Raw genomic sequence first — 19,017 nt, forward strand, 5'->3', positions numbered from 1 at the left:
AGGCAAACTCCCCTCCCACCTCCTCCTGTTGTCCCCAGGAAATATTCAGCATTATGTATGTCTAAGGATATACGTAGTATATAATCAACCAGTCACTGCCTCACATCGTACACTGACACAACCTCACACCACAGCAGGAAGTTCAGGTGTATTATGGGACAGAGAGGGGTCACTGTAGAGGTACAGTGAAGGACAGACGAACGTTACCCTGCGTTACAAGGATCTTTTGATAAAGTGCTGTACGGTCAAGATTGATTGGAGGAAACTTTTCAGTCACATCCAGACGAGTCTGAAGCCTCTGCCGGGACTCCAACATTTAACATTACTGGACTGTCAGAATCCCAAAGAAGACCACTTAAGCCCATGGTGTTTGAATGTTAATCAGCTACACGTAGGAGATTTAAGATGTGACTGTCACCAAACCTGCTTGAGTTAGTGAAGTCATGCAGGTTTAATACAGGCCTCTCTGAACATTGAAAACATTAAATGAAAGACATCAAGCTAATGAATACAAAGTCCTCAAAGCCCCATTAAAAAAAAGATTGATTTAGTGTTTGCAGGATAATAATTGGTGTACACTTGTTACCATCTTAAATTGACTCAATAATCAATTGGTAAGAAATTCAAGATAAGCATAAAAGTAGCACAATTAAAGAGATTTAATAATAACCTGTGCGTAACTTGTATGTATATGATCCATATTGTGTGGAAGATACACACAAGTTATTAACTCGTGAACAAAGTCATGTTTATTTTCTAGGAAAAGATAAAAAAGATTGTGTGTAACTTGTGAACAATTTAATAAAAGATGACTTGTGACAACTTGTGTCCAAATGTGTCACCATCATGTCTGAACAAGATGAATGTGTGTGTATCAGATACATAGAGATAGGAGAAGATTCACTATCATCCATTAATCCATCAAACTGCTGAATTTTTTTACCTGATTTATTGCCATTTTACCACGTCCAATTTGCATTGCATTTGACTTTTTTATTCCTTCTTTTTAATTACTCATATGTAAAGAGCTTCTATATGAATTGGGCTATGCAAATAATGTTTATTATTATTTTATTCAAATGCAGAAGATAAGCACATACTGTGAGATGATGTATTTCTGCTAATAAGTTAGTACAAGATAAGATCATATGCAAACAAGATAAAAACTTGTGGTAATAACAACAATATAACATTTGCAAAAATGATAATATGTGTAAAACAGCTCAAGGTCTGTGTTAATTAATATTTATTTATATAATTTATAATCTTGTTGCCTCATGCACACTAGTTGCATCTTGTGAAACTATAATTACTCCTATGTACAATTTCCTTTAGAAATGCTAGTTCCACAAGAGCCTGTGTGCAGAAGACATTGAGCTTAACTCGTTCAAACAAGATAATGACCTGCACAAAATGAAAAAAAAAACTTTTAGGACTTTAGGGTCTTTGTGAAACACTAGAAATCCACTTCTTGGTCATCACTTGTCTCATGACTTTACAATAAGAGCTTTGAGAGAATAAACTTATCAGACACATGACCACATAATGCAGCTGTGCATAGAGGTAACTTAACAGTGCTGAGTTGATCGCTGCTACCCACAACAAACCTGAACTCCTGAACTTCGAAACACAGCATCACGAGTTCACCACATCCGCCCTCTCTTCTGCTTGGACACCCTGTTTCTGTTCCCACAGCCTGTGTTCGGTGACCTCACCAGACTCAAACCCCAGTACAGTGCAAGCATACACTCGCCATCACTCTCATGAGTCATCATTTCTTTACACAGAACATTAATATTGAGATTAACAATCACATTCTCACACCTGCTCCCTCACAGGCTTGTATGGCTTTTAGTGAAACATGAAATGTCTCTATCGTTTGCTAATCCCCTTCAACCAAGACTTGTGTCACTGACAGCGGTGACAAAGAGGAGAGGAGGTGGGTGAAGTGTGACGGAGGGGAAAGGAGGCAGTCCTGTGCCTCCAAGCATCCACTCAACGTTATCATGGATAGTCATGATTGTCACTGATGTCTGACAATCACACCTTTTTGACCGGTTAGCATAAACACTGCTCATTCTCTGCCTCAGTCTCTGTGGCCTGTAGACACTGTACATGTAGAGCTCAGGTCAAAGGCTCCTCTCACAGATGAAAGAAAACTGGTTTGCAGTATTCACACGTGTTTGAAACTATTTTCTACCTGAAATATCTGCATTTTCTGATATGAACTTACCTGCAGATTTTTTTGTACCACAATCACCAACATCACTGTGTCAAACTGGATTGACACAACAGACCAACAGAACATTTGATCTGAACTCAGTGGACACACAACACTTCCAAACAATCTCAACTTCAATTAATTACTTAAAATTCTTTAAGTGAGGAATAGTGCAAATATGCCTACCAAATAGTTAAAAAAAAAAAAACATGATTCGCGCTGTTTATTCAGTTCAGTTGGTGTTTGACTATTTTTGCAGGTTTGTGTCCACTTGTTGTTTTAGGGATCCACAGTTGGCTCAAGGGTCTCTGACAGTTGGATGAGTTTTCTTTTTTCAGAGTCACTCTCTTGCCCTTGTTACATTTAAAATCCAACATCTGCAGAACAGCAGCAAATCAACATGTCACTTTCATCGAAGTCCTCTCATAAAACACACATTCACACAAAAGAACACAGCCTGATCCCAAATGTAAGCCCAAAGCGAGATACCTTATTATTATATCACATAGTGAGTGTTATGTAACATGTGGTGGTGTGTCTAGAAATGCTTGCACAGTGGACTTGAAATACACACGATCAGAGTGACGGTTAAACTACACCACAGGAGCATTAAAGTAAGCAGAAATATACAGCGCACGGACTGAGCACGACTCACTTCATTCAGATCTACATCAAAGTGTCACACTGGCCTACTGAGTATCTACAAACAGACGTCTGATTTTTACATGACTTCTCCTGTTTGACTGGAGCGGTTGATAATGTTTTCTGTTTGCTTCAGATGCAAAATTCAGGGTATGAGGATCAATCATATGACTGAGGAATGGAAAAATTACACTCTAAAACATAATATCCCTGTTGTTTTCAGTACTCTATCCCACAGACCAAAGCCTGTGGAAAATCCCCTCCTACTGCTCCCTGTAGCTCCACCCCAAGAATCTATACAGGAAGTCCGCTCACCTGAAACATCCCTTCAGAACTAACACACCTGGCTGGTCTCATGGTGGAGGCCTCATCGTTCAAAGTTCAGACTGTGTGCAGAATGTGATTTTGTATACCTAGAGGCCCCGTGTGTAAGATTTAGGGGAAAGGGATCTATTGGCAGAGATTGAGTATAAGATAATCGTAGTGATGTATTCACTAGTGATTTTTTCATCTAAATTGTAAGAATTGTTCTTTTCTTTACCCTAGTATTTAAATACTTTATATTTAGTTTGGGAGAAGGTCCTCTGTATGGAGGCCGCCATGTTTTTTACAGTAGCCCAAACTGATAAAAACTAAACACGTTTTGAGTTTTTATGACAACTGAAGGCGACCTCAGGTTCTAATGTTTGGAAGGGAAGGGTGAGGTGAGGGGTATTCAGCTGCAACTTGATACTTTACCACTAGATGTCAATAGATTTACACGCTGAACCTTCAAGTACTAGATTGACAACATCTTAGTTAGTGTTTTGGTTATCTTTGTTAGTTGTTCCAATGAAAGATGTATATATATATATGGAGAAATATTTAATTATATTTTATCTGCTTTTGTTGGAAACAACAAATATTTCCCTATCGACATATTGTATCGGAAATCCTGAGAGCTCTCTCATCTGTACAAATACACTCGACATTTAGTTGATTGTTTCTAGAGCCAGATGATTGAAGAACAGTATCAAACCCAAATATTCATCCTGCAATTTAGATACCTACAACGATGTCACTTTGAAAAGTCAAACAGATTTGAGAGCTTTTGGTGATGACGGCCAAGTCAGTGTTGATGTGCTGTAAACAAAAAGCTGTGATCTCTGCTGTGGAATTAATATGTTACGTCCTGCTTCTGCCTGCTCCACCACCCCTCAGCCTTACACTCCAGGGAGATGTTGTGTTGTTATGAACACGTCTGACCAGAGAACCTTCTACTTCTTTGTTCATAAGTGAAAAACTAATGTGTGTCTGAAAATGTCTGAACTCAGCTTTAGTGAGCTGTACAGCCGAGCCAGGTTAGCTGATTCTCTCTGCTACTTGCCGTTATGCTAAACTAAGCTAAGGTAAACTAAGCTAAGCTTGTCATCAGCTGCAAGCTTGGGGATGTGATATCAATCACTTCGCGCAAGAAAGCTTAATTACACACATTTCCCCAAAATCTCTAACTGCTCTTTAATGGCTCACAATAGGTTTGGGAGTTTGATATATGTTGGCTGTGGTTGGAGCTCCCATTCATTAAGTTTCGATTATATTGCAAAATCCTATTGAAAGAAAGAATATTAATGTGTCCCTTGGGAATGTGGAATATAAAAACAAAAGGAAGTGATTGTCTGCTTTCTGTCTTTCTATCAAATCATCATTTGGCCAATAACATCGAATAACTGATTTCTATGGCTTATTCAATTCAATATTTATCCTGATCTGCACTGACAATCAGTTTCAGTTTTTTGTCAAAGCTCCAACTTGGTCTTGGCTATGTACTCAGTCACAACATTAAGTACAGAACTATAGTTTTGAAATGTGTCCTAGCAAAGTCCTAGCAACTCTAAATTTTACTAACAAGTTAGAGTTTATGTATTTAACGTACTATAAAATGAACTTGTGAGGTTCAGGTTCCTCAGGCTGCTGAGGTTAGCCATGCCTTCATTATTTCAGTCTGCATGCTAAGCTTAGCTAATGCCTGCTGGCTGCAGCTTCCTATGAACTCCCTACAGTTAATCAAGGGTAGTTCATCACTACTCGGGCTTTAGCCCTGAGTGAGAAACTAGTTCAAATTAAACCAAATGAATGACCACCAGTACAATGGCCTATTAAAACCATCAAACGAAAAAAACTGCCCAATACTCAGAGTTGGAATGGGAACAATGGTGGAATCAGCAGTAAACTGTCTTTGTGGTACTTGGCAGCCTTACTTTGTTCAATGTGTTTCTACCTTTTTAGAATCAACTTGAGCTCTGTGTCTGCATTATTGTTCTTGGTCAGTTGATGACGTTAAGACTCAAAAGAGAACCCAAAACATTTAGGAAATGTGTGGATTCTGAATTAGGGTGGATTCTATTTGAAGAAGACTATTTGGTTACACGTGTGCACATACATACATCATGTACACACACATACCGCATTTTAAGTTCTCACTCATCTACACATGATCATTTTAACATGCCAAATGTGAGTCAGATTAATAGGTTGGCAGATCAATGGATCTTTAACATTTTCCCTGCACATAAAAACAAAACAATCAGAGCAAACATCCAAGCACTAATCATTCATTTAAGTCAGCTCATTCAGTTTTGCACAATTCAGTAGTGTTAGCAGACATATTGTTAGCAACAGCAGGAACAAGTGGGCGAGAGACAATAAGGAGCAGGACCCCACACAACAGATTACAGGTCAAAGGTCTAAATCTTGAATGCATGTTTCCTGTTCCTGGTGTGTCCCTCAGCTTTAACACTTGTTAAGAAATGTAGGCCTTTCTTTTCTTCTCATCAAACGTATTTTGCATCAAGCTAAAGACCCAGACCCATACAAGAGAGGCTACATTTAATGAGCATAGAAGTACTGAACGTATTTCCCTCTCATATCTGGGATCCACCCAAATCTCCCCCGCCTGCGGGGTAATGCCTCAATCCACCTCCCCTGCGCAGCGAGTGCAGTGCCACAGTGCAACAGCCTCGCAGCAGTGACCCTATATGATACATGGGCTGTCCGTCACGGACTGGACCGCGGCACAGCCATGCCACTGTTGGTACCACTGGGATGGCCACTGCTAACAGATCAACCAGGAAGTGACGACTCCAGTAGCTTTTCTCAACTGTCTCGGAGTCAGACGAATGTGCCTCCTCTGCTGCGGCACCCTCTGCTGAGTCTTGTTCTTTAGTTTTATCTTCGTCTTCATCCTCATCGTTAACCTCCACGACAGTGATGCCAGCTATCTCCTCATGGGAAGCAGATCTCCTCGGCTGGGAGGTATGTGGCAGCTCTACGTCTGGTGATAATTCTGACTGACCTGGACTCAACTGTGCTGTCTCGACTTGAGTTGATCCTGCTGATAGACCAACTTCTTCCGCGGTGAGGTTTTTCTTTGTTGTTCCATTCTGCCTGCTCTCTCCACAACATCCTGCAAATTGAAGCTCGTCATGCATCCCTGATGATTTTTCTGATAAGTCAGACAGTTTTTCTGATTCAGCCTCCTCCACTGGACCTTGCCTTTCAACCTCAGTTCCTCCTACTGCGCCCTGGCTCTGCTTCACATCATCTTCCAGCTTGATCACTGTTGTGTCATTATGCATCTCTGTTGATTTAGCATTTGCATCTGTTGCATTCTCTCTCTTTTCCATCTCCTGCTTTTCCTCTTCCTGCCCTCCCTCCTTCCCCACACATGAAGGTCTCTCCGGTGTGAATGCCATAGTAGCAGACCGTGGTAAAGGAGGGACCAATGGTGTTTTGGAGGCCGGGATTGGCTCTGTTGCCGTACTCATTAGTGTCGCTGTGGTCACTGAAGTTGTGGTGGTGATAGAGTCTAGGTCCTCCTCGCCCTCATCAGACATCCAGGTGGAGGTAGGGCTGCAGGCCTGAGAGCGAAAGGTGCGTTGCTCTGCAATGGTATCTAGATCAGAGGGGTAACCTGCTGTAGCAGGGATGGGGCAACTTTCAGTCTGAATGCCCATTTCTCGAAGGGGATGCAGGTACAGGTGGTGGGACAGGCAGGGGTGGCTCATACAGCCCACTTCACCCATGCCACAACGAAAGGGCATTATCCGTTCACTTGTGCACAGCTTCTCGTAGGTGGACGAGTGTGGCATAGTGTGGGGAACAGAGTGGGACAAATTGCGAGGGAAAGAACGAGGTAAGGTATGGGAGTAGGTGTGAGGCAGAGAGTTGGGCAGAGAGTTGGGCAGTGAGTTGGGCAGAGAGTTGGGCAGATAGTTGGGCAGAGACTGGGAGAAGGTTTGTGTGTAGGAGTTGAGTAGTGCTGCTGTTTCCTCAGAGAGAAAGGCAGCCTCCAGCAGCAAATCGGCCCGGCTGGGAATGCTGCTCTCACCACAGCACACAAAGCCACTGTCCTGGGTGCCGTCACCTGACAAACAAGGGAAGTCATGTCCATTGCCATTCTGGTCTGCCTGATCAGTGAGCTTAATGTAGGTGGAGCTCCGGGTAAGAGAACGCGCTGGGGAACCATCGCAGGAGCAAGACCCCCTTCCTCCTATTCCGGGTTTGGGTATTCCCCCTGGACTCTCCCCAGATACTGATGCTGGCGCCGAACCCCCAACACGGGTTCGACAGCCAGGTAACACCTCCCCCTCTTTGGCTAATCCAGCCTGGGCTAACTCCATATTGAGCAAAAGGTTCTCGAGCTTGTGGTTCTGAGTGTTAATTTCCTGGAAGTACTTCTGGACCCCTATGTCCCCACTGGATCCTCCTGCATCACTGAGCCTCAACCGGACAGTATCCACCGCCTGTTTGAGCTGCTGGATCTCCTGACGTGCCTCCTTCAGGGCAAGCTGAGCCTCTACACGGTGACACTCCTCCTCAACCCAGTCTTCCTGCATCCTGTAAAGCTGGCCTCTCAGCGAATCTATCTCTGTGTCCCTACGGGGGTGAAAAGGACATGAGAAAAGAAAGCGTGAATATAAATGAGTAGGAAGGATACAGATTTTAGCAAGGGAAAAGCCAACAAAATAAACAGTCTTTCTGATTAAATTCAATAATTTCTACTCCCCTTACCTGTCTTGCAGTGTGGTCATGGTTTCCTTTAACCTGGACCGCAGGTGTCGGATACACACCTCCTTCTGCTGTAGGGGTGTGAGGTACTGCTCTGGTTGAGGTGGCCGAATACCATGGTTGTCTGTACATGAAGTGTACTTCTGGTGACGTCTAGGACACACAGGGCAGGTAAATCAATAGACTGATAGTGTTTCTGGGTAGAGCTGCTCTTCAAACTGAAGTGTTGCAAGTTTTTATTCTTTGGCAATATGTCTTGAAACCACTTGTGGGTTAGATTAAAAGAAACATCAAAATCTTTATTTGTATTGAACAAGTCTATTATATTGTAAACTGTGGGTTTTGAACTTAGTGTGGATCTGGATCAGAAAATTTCTTTCATTGTCAGATCGGGTGTTTGTTTGTTGTTTGACATTTCTACAGATTTCCAACGGAATAGTTCATGAATCTTAATTAAAAGCATCAGGCATGTTTAAACGACTGATATCAGGACTAGAGAGAGAGCCATCTTCACCAGCTTCTAATGAAAAAGCCATAGGCCTTTTCGGAGCCATGTGCTGCTCACTAGCTAGCTTTTGTGCTGGTCCAGTATTTTACAGAGATAAATTTGTATAACTTTGTTGCTTCCTGTCAACTGAAGATAATTATAAAAAGCAGAGGGAGACAAAAGCTGTAGAATTAGAGCCTGATTCCAGGCTTGTGAATTGCTGCCCTCTTCTTGTTGAGTGATTTCGATAATTAAGTGACAATGACAGAGCAGGTCAGTCTGATCATCAGGCTAATTAAACAGAAAGGGAATGGAAAAATGTTCACTTTTGGATTGAAATGCATACAATCATCAGTTTTACTGAGCAGGCGATGCAGTGTGTGATGTCTCACCCTTTGGTGGGGCTGCAGTCGCTGCCTTTACAAGAGCCAGAGTTGCTGCTGCTGCTGAAGGAGGTGTTGCCATAGGGATCTCTATTACTGGGTGTGGCCGGAGTCCGCCTGGTTCAAAGTAAGAGGAGACCTGTTAATCTCACGGATCACAAACCTCTTCCACTCTCCCATATAAGTTCAGGATTGAGTCAAACAATCTTATTCAGTGTAAACATTCAGTCTGTTATATTCTGTATATGAGGCATCAGGTGTTCACTAGGGGTTAAACCTTTAGTAGCTAGTACTAGTCCCTCGTTTTCCAAAACAAGATATCTTTCATACTAGTCAACCCCCTAAAATGATCTGAGATAGACCTGTTTTTATTATCATGGAATATCCCTGGGAATTTAGGGTAACTAGCTTAAGTTAGCTTCTAAAACAGTGGAAGAGTTGTGTTTATTTAAAAGGTGAAGATGCTGTAAGAAAAACAAAAACAGTAAATTATCTATTTTGATACTTGGCCAGCTTGAGAGTGGTAATACGCTTCTGAATGTAGACACTGACGTGACAGTCAACTCTGTGATCTGCAAACATGACACTATTCAAATACAAAAAGTCTAGATAGACACAAATGAAGCAAGCTTTAGTTCACTTAGATGCAAGTACAACACAGATATGCACAAATACCCACAGACACGTTACAAACACTACCCATAGACGGTCCTGCCTGAGACACACACACTCGCTTGTGCACTGATGGTGATGTTGCAGTTTGTTTCAAAAAGACAATGTGCTGTGCAAAGATGGAAACCAAAAAAAATATCAAAAACAAATTACCCGCTCAATGACATAACTAAAAGAAGCATGCATAAAAAGAAACAAATCACTAGAGAGTATGAAAAATAGAAGAGTATAAACAAACTAAAAGGATGAAGCAAGAGATACAGGTCAGAGTAGTCATGACGCTGAGGAAACAATTCAGTCTTCCACAATATAACATCATGAAACGTTCCCAACAGTCAAACAGTCTCATTATTCACATGCTTCAGAGGATCAACACTGATCTGAAGGAAACAGGAGGGACTCAGGACAGACCGAGAACGAGGGGTGGAGGGAGAGGTTGTGGAACGGTTGTGGCGGTCCGGAGACTTGGTGGAGGTGTATCCTTTACTTGGAGATTTGGTCGATGGAGAGCCTTTAGTGGGACGCATTGAGACCATATAGCCTGTCTCCATGGGGACGTAGTCTAGCTCTATGAACCTGCAGTAGTCAAACCTGACCAGGCAGAAACAACAGCGTGTTAATTCACAGAGGAGGACCATACCTGAATGAAGCAATGTGCATGCTACAGAAGGTGCACACTGCCTTACAAAGGTGAGACAAAGCTTTCCTGCGTGTATAATATGTTATAAGATTAACCTGATTCATTCAAAGTCTGAGCTGCCGGCAGCGTACATGCCAAATATCAACAAGCACTCAAACAACCAAGTGGCCCTGGAGAGCTGGCTCTCTGAAAGCTTTACAAGAGGAAAGACACAGTGCTTTCATAGCTGAGGCTGCTCTCTCGGCTTCCCATCGAAAACATCTACAGGAGGTCATCTGCAATTACTGGCACAGAACACAAACTAACACTGCAACCTGAAATATCATCCACAAGAAGTCGGTGATTAGAGGAGCTGGGCATCGGCTTTTCTTCTAAGAGCCTCATCGCGCAGAGCATCTGACTTCCAACAAGCTTCCACACAATTTTTATACACAGAATATAAGCACTACTAATGTACACCAAATAATTGTCCGAACATGACCATGCATTGTCTTTCTTCAGTTATATTTGCTTGTTAATATCTTTATAGGCTATCGGTCAGCTGTGAAGTGACTGATCTATCTATCTATCTATCTCTCCACAAACCACCTGAAAGGATGTCACCCTTCTTCTTCTACAGAGTTAACACTGCTGAACAGATCTTTGATGTGGTTGTTCTCAGCTCCTCCCAAGCACATAATATGGACAGCCTCAGCTGCTCTGCGGCTGCAGTTTCTAATTTATAATAATAATTTATGACAACATTTTTGCAAAGCTCCCATATGCTTGTATTCACTTCTGTGCTGAGAGTTAGATGAGAAGGTCTATGAGAAAAGCTAGATTCAGGAGGCTTGCTTAAAGACTGGTAGCAGCTGTCGTACTCCACAATGAGGTTGCCCGGGAACTATAGAGTAAACTCCAGCATGCTACCACATCCTGTGAGAAATGTGGTGAATGAACGCTGTAGACCTGAAGCTGCTGGGGAATATTATGAAAATGGATGTGAAGCTTGAGTCTTTTTGCCTGTTAACAAATTAATTCAAACAAAGGCTAGATCAATATAACTACATTTTAATTTGAAAATCCCTCTGTACTTCTCTCAAGTTTTAGAGCTGATAAAACAAGGAAGTTCATATAGACGCTGCTGACCCATTTTTTGTTTTAAAACTTTTGGGCAGCAATGTAGTCCGGATTGGTAGAATCGGTGATGTTTGACAACAAAGGCATCTCACAACCAATTGCTGATTGGGTCTTTTACGGTGTTACCTTCACTGATTTGTCAGGGTCCTATTACAGCATTTACGCAAAATGGATTATCAATTACAAACGACCCTGCTGGCAGATGTTGTACAGTTAAATTCTGCATTTTACAATGATACAACTGTTATGTGTAAAAGAAAAGCTGTTATTCGAGCAATCCATGACAATTTTGCAACCAACAAACAAATGCTTCCTGTTTACTGCCCAGCGTATACCTCACGTACGCTGGGCATGCATGTACATTCGTAGTAGCTTGGACGTAGACTACAGCTGATGCAGAGCCAAAATGCTTTTGTGGACAGAGATTGTAAAACGTAAAGTATGGATGTAGCCATTGTTGAAAATCTTAAGAAACATCAGTGAAGAGCTATAATGATTCTAGTTTGTCTGAATTTACTGTATTAGAAAGGTTGATGTAAGAAATGTTAAATGAGAGATTACAGTTGACATAATGCTTCCGTCTCTGATGACATAATGCTTCCGACAGGCAGGTGGACCACTAGCAGTTTCCCCCGGCTTGCAGTATTTGTGCTAGGCTAAACTAAATATCTGCTGATTCTAGCTTCATACTTGATGTTAACTGAGACTTATATTGATCTTCTCATCTAATTCTTGGCAAGACAAACACATTAATTCCAAACTATTCATTGAACCTAGTTGATGCACAAATAACCAATGTTGAAAAGTTGTAACACATTTCCACCTTCAACCAATGATACTATCTTGTTAAAGTTGTTGGGCATCACATAACAGTTACATAATTGGTAGCCAGTACAGGGAAGGGTGATCTGTGATGGGCAACTTCTGTCAGGATATCATGATCAATATGTTTCAATAATCAGTGACACTACACAACACATAGTGAATGTTATTGACCTGTTACTCTAAGACATGACTGTTGCCCAATCACTGGCCTCCATAGAGGGATGGCGGGACAAACAGGGCCAATCAGAGCAGCCATGGGTGATTTGTAAGCAGGACACGATAACTCAGCAATAGAGCAAAACATGGAAACAGTTATAGACCCAGTGCACACAACCATATGTGTGAGGCACTAACAAAATAGACAATTCCAATGGCAGCCATTTTTCTGACACCACGCTCAGGGTGGGAAGCTCGATGATGTACTGCTGTAAGTAATTTAAAAAGAGAATCTGACAAACTGTTTTCATTTCACTGCCCTCTGACGGATCAGGAACTGAAAGGTCAATGGATAATTGAAATCCTGAAGGTTATAGGTTTCAATGATGATCAACATAGCCCTAGCTAACATGACAAAACAGCTAACTTTAGCATTCAATGACTTCTTGGCTAACATCACTGTTTAATAACATTATGTGATACAATTGGAAATACTTTTTAATCCTGAAAAATCACTGCACTTCTGGGATTTGAGCCTGGAAGACAAATACACCGGAAACTAGCTTGTTATCTAATGCTAAGTGCTGGAGCCACAACCTAGTTTTTGTCAGAATTATTTATTTGTATGCAGCACTCTAGGGACCATACGTAATATATTATCTGAACACTGGGTGAAGCATTGCCAACGGAAGTGCATGTAGCGTGCATCACTGTCACATATGGTTACATTGTGTTTAACTGAATTTGCTAATGAAAAGCTAATGAAAATTTGCTGGTCGTTGGTTGAATTGAAATATAGACTGCTTACCTGTGTTAAGGTAAATATAATAAGGATAATGATGAACACCCTTGACAGGGTTGTGAGGTACATAAATAGGTCCCTGTACTCAAAGATATACAAAACACTGGACATGGTTTACATGGTTTCCAAATGAAAACCTGTAGTTCAAATATGTAGTTTAACCTTGAAACATGGTCCTATTTTCCTACAGATTTGACCTATTGTGTGTTCACTTACTGATCAGTTATGGACCTATGGTCCGTCAGATCTCTGTGTTTGTGTGACTTATAAACCTTGACCATAGCAGCAAAACCTCATTCTGATCATAACAGCATTAGAGCTTGTGAACAAGAAAATGGCCACTGTGTGAATAAGGTCTATGATTTGGCGTTCTGACCTATTTGTGACTTCAGATCATCTAATTTTACAGTGTACATTTAATTTTCTTGGGCTACACCAACTTCTTCGAGTATCTTGCAAGAGTTGAGCTGAGTGAACGTGTCCTGTGTGCAGGAAGAGGCCATATATTGACTACTCAGTATCTCTTTGAAGATCAATATGTGACAAGAAGCCAAGACATTAACAAATCAGAGAGAGGAAGGGAGAAGCAGCTGATGCGGTGAGCCTGGAGGAGAACAAAATAAACAGCACAACAGTGTTTGAGGTGGGACAGTCTATCCCATGCGTCTGGTGGACGTAGTGGTTGGCTGTAAGCTGTAGGTGCCTCCCAGGAGGCAGGTGTTGATAAGTGTGAGTGGGTGGAGTGCGGAAATATTTCTTTACGCTGTGGTTTGTTTTCGGTGGAGACAGAGACTTTGCTCAAGAAGCATCCCAGATACGATTTTTAATAGTTCCAAGAGCACATTCTCATTTCAGGCAATGTCTGTGTCTCACCAGTTATCTGCTGTGGAACTGGTTAGTGTTTGTAAAGGAATGTGGTGCTGTCGATTGAGCTGCTGCAGTGAACCAGTGATCACTTGTGATCACAGTATGCTGCAACAGCAAAACAGCAGTTCTATTTTTAACCCGCATGTAGCCGCTAAACACAACGTCATGCTTTGAAAGAATACACAAAACTAACCCTCCAATTCTAGTGTACAAATTGAACTAGTGACACTACTGTGCATATGTCAGCAGCATGCCTAAGTGCACACCTGTAAACCAGGCTTTCCCTGGTTTTGTCCAGCGGACTCGGGGGTAGTGTTACAGTAGAATGCTGTGTTTTTAAACAGTCTGAGCTGAATATGAACACTGGCAGTAGTTCAGCTGTTTACTAAACCTCACCCCCAAGTCACAGTCACAGCTTAGTGAGTGTACCTAGGTGCATGGCAGGACTGTCAAGCTTTGGATTTACATGGAGCTGCAGTGAGAGAGTGAGTAAGAGGGTGTGACAGTCTTTCTTTTTCTTTTAGACGAAAAGTACAAACTAAAGTGTAAAAGTATAAAGGAATGAATTAAACAGTGTCTATCTATGTAATGGCCGTCATTATTTATTAAAAACCTTATTGAAACGTGGGGGGGAAAAGTCTAGAGAAGCATCAATAGACAAACTATTGGTTAGTGCTATCAAGGATGCAAGCTAAACCAGAAAACAGCGTTAAGTTAGTGCTTTCGGGTCCAATTTAAGGTTATCTTTCTTTCCATGTCTTATCTTTGGGTATGTAAAAAAGTGCATATTTAAGACACTTTTACATAATCTTTGTTTCAAAAGAATCAGAAACATTAAAAAGTCGGCTATTGTTTTCCTGGAGCTAATCTTAAATTAAACTAACTGAGTCATCTAGAAATGAGAAACTTTTTCTTAAATCAATTGCTGTCTCAAATCAAGAACCCACCGTTTCAAAAAGCACTCAGAATTTGAGGTTAAAAACCTATCGCCGTTATCAGTATAAGTGCCGATGTGCAGTGCTAAAATGGAAAGCTTGACAGGTGCAGTAGGTAAAGGAGGTTGTGCTTCATTAGTCAATAAGAAAATAGAGGGACATCTATGTCTAAGACACAAATGTAGCATGAACGTTGTCCGTGTGCTGTTGCCGGCCTTGTTTTAGTGGCTACATTGCATGCCGGAGCTACAGCACGGAGCATGCTCTCTGGGACAGTAACTGTAATGAGTCTCACGAAGGGGCCCTGGGCACAGGAACGGCCACTGGTGCCGTAGCGGCTGGTGCCTTAGCCGCTGGTGCGGTAGCCGCTGGGGCAGTCGTCCCCGACCCCGTCGCCGGCTTGGGCACCGGCGAGGGCGAGGACGCCAGTATTTGCTGCAAGCGGCGTTTGGGCTGCAGAGCCTTCAGAGGGTTGAATCTGAGGAAGAGAGACGAGAGAGAGGACACCACAGCTACAGAGTGAGCTGCGGTGGCTCAACACACACTGGCATGGCAAGCACACTGCTATTACCACAACAAATATACATCTTGGCTCCATAGTTTATGGGGGAATTTATCTGCCTCTAATCCCTATATAAAACCTGAAACACCTGAGCGAGAATAGTGATTAAAACACATAGGTGGTGTTTTGACAATATGTGAGAAATGTCTTAGGTTGAGATTATTTAGCTCATGAGCCATTACGACAAACTGAATGATAAGATATCAATCATTGAAAACATCAAGTATAAGGGCACGTCCACACATAGGTGAATGTGAAGTGAATATCCCAGGTCAAAGTTCACTTAGGTTGAACTCCACATAAAGCCTTGATATGATTTGCCCCGCCATAAGAAGCAAATTTTGAATTCACCTCTTTGCTCTCACGGGTTGTAAGCGAAGGGATGCAAAGGTTTGCCACTAATACTTTCACTTATGTGTGACCGTGCCCAAATACAAACATGCTCTATACAATGTTACTGGAGTATTTGTGTTGCAAAGGCAGAAAACTGACCTCCGAACCTACATGGCTTAATGGATGGAAAAGTCATCACTGTTTCCTACCGACCATAACAATCTCAACAATGCATTCTCATCCTTTAATCCCATGTCCAGTGAACAGGCCAAGGAAGTTCCCGTAGCTGTGGGAGAAAATACATTAACATACATACTTGATAAACTGAGTTCAGGTAGTAAACCTGCTGCTCATTGGTCAGTCTGTAGGAGGTAGCTGAGTGTATCTTTTTTATATTAAGCCCACTTCTTTATCAAATTTACCAGAGTGATTCCAGCAGCAGCATCAGGTGAGAAAATAGAACAACAATTAAAACTAGGGTAAACAGCAGACATGACTGAAAAAGGAAGATAGAGTGAGAGAGAGAAGCTGTTTTCAGACATGAATTTGGGAGGAGGTCTGAAGAATTGGATCCGGTCTTTCTCTGGAGTTTGTCTTTCACACATGAAAAATGAAGCAGGAGATTCTCCGCTCAGACGTGTTCACAACAAAACAGATATATGTGGAGTGCTGTAACATAAAATGCTCTCTGAGATTATATTTATAAAGGAAATATGAGGGGAAGGGCTAGAACAGTGGTCGCCAAACTGTCGATTGTGATCTACCAGTCAATCTCATTACCGTCGAGCTGCTGGTTAATCTACTGCGTTTCAGAATAAAAGCACTCCAGCGTTTCTGTTGAAGGAATCCATTCTATTGTTTAAAAAACATGTTTTTATTGTGAAATATTTGCAGGAGCAGAAGATGTGTGGCTTCGTATTGTATTGTACTGGTATTTATTTGAGTACACAGGACTAGTTTTATGCAATGAAATAGTCCCATCTACGGCCATATTCAATTCAAAGCCCATGTTAAAAAACATTGTGCTGCAGTAGCAGGTCCTCTGCAAAACATATTGTTGAACTGAAGCTAAAAATTGTGCAACAGATTCTGTGTTAATCTTGATATTAATGTGAACATTGTGCATTGAACAGAAAAAGTTTCACAACTGCCTTTCTTTGTGTATAATTACTTGTACATTCAGCCTTTAACAGAAATTGCAAATAATAATAAATAAGATCCTCCTAAATGGGATTTTTTGGAAGATATTAGGGCGGTAGATTTCGGCTTATGTTTGGAAATAAAAAGTGATCTTGGGCTCGAAAATGTTGGTGACAACTGGGCTAGAAGATGAAAAAAATTCAGTGCTCCTCATTGGTCACCTACCGGCGTGAGCCAGACCCAGACCTCCGATTGGCAGGAGCAGGGGCAGACATGGGGCCAGAAACCACAACCTTACGTTTCTTCTTTGGTCCTCACGCTCCCTTTTCTCTCTGTTCCTCAGTTGAGCCTGGATCCTGCAGAAGGAAACAGACGGTAAGTGACCACACCCACCCAGGAAGAAAAGAGAGTCAATATATAATTTAAGGCATCATAACATATAATAAAAGTTCACATTATTTTAAACGTCCTGAAACCCACCGGGTCCCCCAGTGGACACAGACGAGGTAACATATACGAAATAAAGTTTGGTCAATATGTAAATGCTATACCTCTTTAGAACGGGTAGAAGCTCCACAAAATGACCATAACATCCATTTTCCACTTAATCAATAGACCAACACGCAAACTATACATGATGTCCATAACATCATATTTCATGCTCAAAGCCTATGACTATACTATATTTTCTATGACCAACACTGAACAAGCTGAACGAAAAATAAAATGTCCCCATCAAAAAGCGACAAACATAAGCAAGTCTTAACTAATTAAGTATTTGTTTCCCTGTTTGTGTTTCAGCTAAATTAGGACTCATATTGGTTGACAAATGCATTTGTTTAAATTAAGATATTTTTATTCAAATATTTATTTCATTGTTGTTTGCCTTGATTTGTTATCCTTGTTTACAAATCTAGGGCTCTAAACCAAGATCTTGGACTTCAGGTCTCATTGTTGAACTTCCGTTCTCTCAGACGGACTGCTCACATCCTGAGTTTTTAAGGGTTGAAACTGCTATCCTTAACAGGTACCAAAAAATGTGAGCATTGTTAAGTCCTGTGAGATTAAACAACTCTCATGTTAAGCAGTTGGTAAGTGATCAGGTCAGTTAACCTTTCACCAAAATAAGCGCACGTTCAATGAACAACAACACTCTTTTATGGAGGTTCTGTTGCTTTTCTCGCATTGCGTTAGGTGGTTGTCAGAATAGCCCTTGGTTTTCATCTGGTTGGGGAATTTATTTCCCTCGTACCTACCTTTAACATTTCATGGACACTTTAGCGTGTTCCAAGTGGTAAACTGCGATTGGATGTTGTCATTAAGACAATTGATCTAGAAGCTTCTGTCAGCCATGCCCACTGTCAAGCGTGAAAGCAACCTGTACGTGTGAGTGTTGCGTAAGAAGTGAAGTGCCACTCGCAATGTCCTGTAATGAGGCAGTGACAACTGCATTGGTCAGCGTTGTACCTGGTATTCTATTGGCTAGGGAATTCTGATAAGGTCATTTCAAGAAAAATTCAAGAGCAAGAGCATAAATCTGAGAGCAGACGTTTGGTGAACAGCCAGAGTGTAAAGAGATGAAGGACATTTCGCAGGGACAGTTTATCTGAGTGAACAGTTCTGAGCAGGAGCAGAGCACATTGTCCGACCTTTCCATCAAGTCAACACAACGTAGACATCGCTAGACTCCATAGGTACATCTGCACGCATGCAAGTGCAAGCACACAGCTTTGTGGACAGAACAAGGCCATGCTTCCATTCTCATAAACATCATTATGCAGCTGCAAAGGCCAAATGCAAAAATGTGTTAGCATCTACATAGCTGTGGTTCTCATGGTGTATGTTGATCCAAATTAAAAACAAAATCAAATCCTGCCGGCATCAGTTGTAAGATGGAGTGTTAGGCTGAGAATGAGAGATGAGATAATGCAAATAAGAGATGGAAAGAAAAAGAGAGGAAACGAGGAGGATTACTCTCATCAATAATACATCGCACACTACATGTTGTGCTCCTCAGGGTCACGTTTGTGTGTGTGTGTGTGCGCCAACTGCTGTGTGTTCTCTCTGCCGACCATCAACTCCTTCCTGTCTCTCCCACCACAGACAGTGAACATACCACAAGTAGATGGGTCTTCATTCAAATTCTGCCTCCTAACATCATCCACATCTGAGCTCTATTGTAAGTCT

At 41.6% G+C, this 19,017-nt stretch overlaps 1 protein-coding gene across 1 annotated transcript; it reads right to left on the bottom strand.

Annotated features, from left to right (window-relative positions):
• Positions 1-5,763: 5,763 nt before the first annotated feature.
• snphb (syntaphilin b) lies at positions 5,764-17,105 on the bottom strand. Its single transcript, XM_061074679.1, has 8 exons — positions 17,056-17,105; positions 15,091-15,273; positions 9,863-10,042; positions 8,789-8,896; positions 7,913-8,062; positions 7,138-7,777; positions 6,567-6,990; positions 5,764-6,458 (listed from the first exon to the last, which is right to left on the bottom strand). Exons 1-8 carry the CDS (start codon positions 17,103-17,105, stop codon positions 5,764-5,766), a joined length of 2,430 nt encoding a protein of 809 aa, XP_060930662.1.
• Between the last annotated feature and the right edge of the window lie 1,912 nt (positions 17,106-19,017).

This window comes from Limanda limanda, chromosome 7, assembly GCF_963576545.1.
Source record: "Limanda limanda chromosome 7, fLimLim1.1, whole genome shotgun sequence".
In the NCBI taxonomy this organism is placed as follows: domain Eukaryota; kingdom Metazoa; phylum Chordata; class Actinopteri; order Pleuronectiformes; family Pleuronectidae; genus Limanda; species Limanda limanda.